Source organism: Phaethon lepturus, unplaced genomic scaffold (genome assembly GCF_000687285.1).
Source record: "Phaethon lepturus isolate BGI_N335 unplaced genomic scaffold, ASM68728v1 scaffold8272, whole genome shotgun sequence".
NCBI lineage: Eukaryota > Metazoa > Chordata > Aves > Phaethontiformes > Phaethontidae > Phaethon > Phaethon lepturus.
In genome coordinates, this window is record NW_010524028.1 from 43,810 (window position 1) to 47,257 (window position 3,448).

Genomic DNA, 3,448 nt, shown 5'->3' on the forward strand with positions numbered 1-3,448 from the left:
TGCTGAACTTGGCCTTCACTACACCCTTTGCTTCAGAGTCAGGTACAACTCACAAGCCTGGCTTTAAATTGCCAAGAGGAGATTCCATATCAAGCATTTACAGGCATGATGCTCTGCCCTAAAGCAGAAGATTAAAAATAGGAAGATATGTACCATTTGTATAATTATGCATTTAATGTTACTGTTTCACTTTTCTAAACAAATGTAGCACATTTTCAACATTTACTGCTTAGAGAAGCAGGAGTATGTTTTAAGATGACCAGTCCTCCTCTGCAAAGCTGTCATGCTTGCTAACACAGAATCAATCTCACAACAGCATAAAACATCCATTTCCACTCCAAATGCTCAAATGCTTCAGGAGATAACTTCTTTTAAAAAAAAAAAAAAATCATCAATACTTGGGCATTTTCCTGAGTCTGAACGTATAAACTCATTTTCATTCCATGATCTGACACAAATTATAAAGCAGTATAAACAAAATTTTTCTCCAGGCAGTTTGGAAGGGATCAAAACTTGGAAACCAAGTTTTACAGGCTGATGAAAAAGAAAAGCAGCATACTGCTTTCACAAAGAAAGTTTTATACATGAAACAAGACTACATTACTACCACTTTGTGCAACAGTGAGAATCAGATTGTGAGGGATGCATGCCTCTGAACTGTGTCATGTCTTAAGAGTAACAAATTCAGTGCAAGGAAGGACCTTCAACATAGCAATAGGAAACAAATAGTAAATACAGATCTACTAACTACATAGTGCTACAACAGAGTCTATATTTAAATCCGCTGTTAAAGAAAGCTCATCCCTAAAAATACATACAGTAATTGGAATTTTGCTGTTCAAAAAAAAAAATACAATTTTTTTTTTAAATTAATATATGAGTCCAAACTACTCATAAGGAGACCAACATAGTGGCAGACCCTTCTCTATGTCCCATGGAACTAGACACTTAAAATATTCTGCCCTTCAATGCTCTAGTGCAGTAAAGCACTCCTTAACATGCAGTATCAGAGGGGCTGACGTTTTCTGAAGGATGTCCTGAAATTTCTCAGGTGGGGGTTACTGCCTTGGTGAGTCAGCATGTGGGTCACCATGTGCTAGTACTTGGTCCGCTTTTATCAAAACAGCAGTTTTATGTATTTATATGAGTCATGGCGACTGACCAAAGATTCTGCTCTAAGACAGTACTGAAACTATGCTTCCATTAGCAACATATCGCAAGTATTTCCTTAAATGTGTGCCCGTTTCATTTAAAGCTCAAGTTCAGAATCAAGTGTTTCCTTGGTTTAATGTTAAACTAGTCAGGATGTATACTTTGGAAAAGACTAAAAATTTACAACTATGTTTAATTTGAAAGCAGCTCACCAAGCACTTGCAGACTCTAACATAATTTTGCAGGTAGGGGGTTGTTTAGGGGCTGAAGGGGAAAAATTGGTTTTGGCTTTAAGATTCTGGCTTGTTTTTTTAAATCCTCCAAACTCCATTTGGTTTCCAAAATAGTGTTACATGGCGATAGGAGGAGAGAGTTTTGTCTTTGCTTTGGAGATGTCCTGGTTCCAAGTTTGAACTAACTACCAAGCTGAAGCTGGCAGAAGTTAAAATATCAGGCTACCTATATGTCATAAACTACTTGGTTCCTGCTAGCCTGTACTGCATTTCTCATTATGTAAAAATTGCTGTATGTGTTTTGGTATTGGCACTAACTTTCATGATGGCTGCTAGCTGTAGCTTCAGTGCTTTTTAAAGCACCCCTCAAACATCTGTATCTCCTGGAATTCCTCTTGCACGAATGTTATCTTCTAATTAAGTGGAAAATAACTTCCTCTTTTGATGGAATGTGATTCATTCTCCTACATGCCTACCTTTTCGTCTCTACATAAAGCTCATTTTTGTTAACAATTCAGTTTCGTATTGCCGCTGAAGTTCCTCTAGGATCTTCATCCTCTACACAATTCATAATGAACCATATAACGTCAAGGACAGAGTCATAAAGAGCCCAATGGGCAAAACAAGCTGCAACCAGACCCACTGGCATGTACCCATGGGAGGCTGAAAAATCAATTCAGAGCCAAAGGTCCCTGCATTACATGTAGATCAGTTTAAACACACAAAAAACAATGACATAAACCCACAAAGTTTCTTCCCCCTTCCTCCCCACTTTTTTTTTTTTTAAGTTGCCACCATATGCAAAAGACACATTCTAAATTGCAAGTAATCCTCTGGGTTTGGGTTTCATTTGTTTTTTGGTTGGTTTTTTGGTGGTTGTTGTTGTTGTTGTTTGGGGTTTTTGTTTTTTACACTATGCAAAAAAAGCATAGACCAGAAGGACCGCACTCTTACATTAAAACACGAGGCACGACAACAACAAAGAATGTTATCCTGTGGTAGGGATATGCATTTTTCCTTGCTCTTTAACAGCAACTAGTTACATTGGCATGCATTAGTACGTATCAGATTTACACCCAACATCACTTTACCTAGCAAATGTTATTGTTCAGGAACTATGTGATAAGCAGACACGTGGCACAACGCTCATTTGTCTACATACACCAACCTGCATTCAGCACCACCTTCCTGCTTAATCGGTAAATGACAGTCCTCTGGATTGACCCATGGTTAACTGATCTCAAGCACAACATAATTTATCTTTTCTTAAACAAACCAGTCACTTGTGATCACTTATGACTTGCCAGGCAATTCAAGTGTTTAAAGTTTCCTAACATGAGGGCACAAATAAGGAGAAGTTCCAACACTCAACCCTCTCACAGCATTTTTCTCAATCCCGTCTGGTCTGCTGCAATGTGAAATTGGAACTGCAGAGTTTTTAGTCAAATGTGTTTTGTCTACTTTCATGGAAGGATTCAAGTCACATTCAATTACTTAACTGCACTACAAAATCAAGATTTTTTTTTTTCCCCTGAGATAGCCTGACTGAGAAAGTCTCTAGATTGTATAGATTCCCATATGACATACAAAACTATTTTTATTCTGACATTTATTTTCCTATTTAAAAAACAACCAACCAACCACAACAAATATTTAAATACAGAAAGAATGCTTAAACAACATGTAAGCATAGACACTTTTAAACACACCTATAGACAACTATATATAGAAAACAAAAAGGGAGGACACTTACAGAATTGTAGACTGAGGCTCAGAAAGGCTAATAAGGCTGCCAAAGCCAGCAAGAACAGAAAACGGTTTCGGAAAAGCATTATTATTCGTTCTGCCTTCTCTTCATGGTTTCATCTTCATATATCGATCGTTCCTGCAGACAACAAAACATTGGCAAATATATTTCAGATGTGGAAGCATCAGCTATAACAAAGAAAATTCAAATATCCTTTTGACAGTGTCAAGTTATTTCTTAAAGGCAAGCACATGAGGCAATTCAAACCAGCAACAAAAGTATCAATATCAGTAATTTGTCTTTGCCCTAGTTACGA

The 3,448-nt window shown here is 37.3% G+C and overlaps 1 protein-coding gene across 1 annotated transcript in view; it reads right to left on the reverse strand.

Moving 5' to 3' along the window:
- PXYLP1 (2-phosphoxylose phosphatase 1) overlaps positions 1-3,217 on the reverse strand; it is a 39,401-nt gene extending 36,184 nt beyond the window's left edge. The window contains exon 1 of the mRNA XM_010282310.1: positions 3,139-3,217. Within this exon, the coding sequence (XP_010280612.1) occupies positions 3,139-3,217 (79 nt within the window). The remainder of the gene's footprint in view (positions 1-3,138) is intronic.
- Positions 3,218-3,448: the final 231 nt, after the last annotated feature.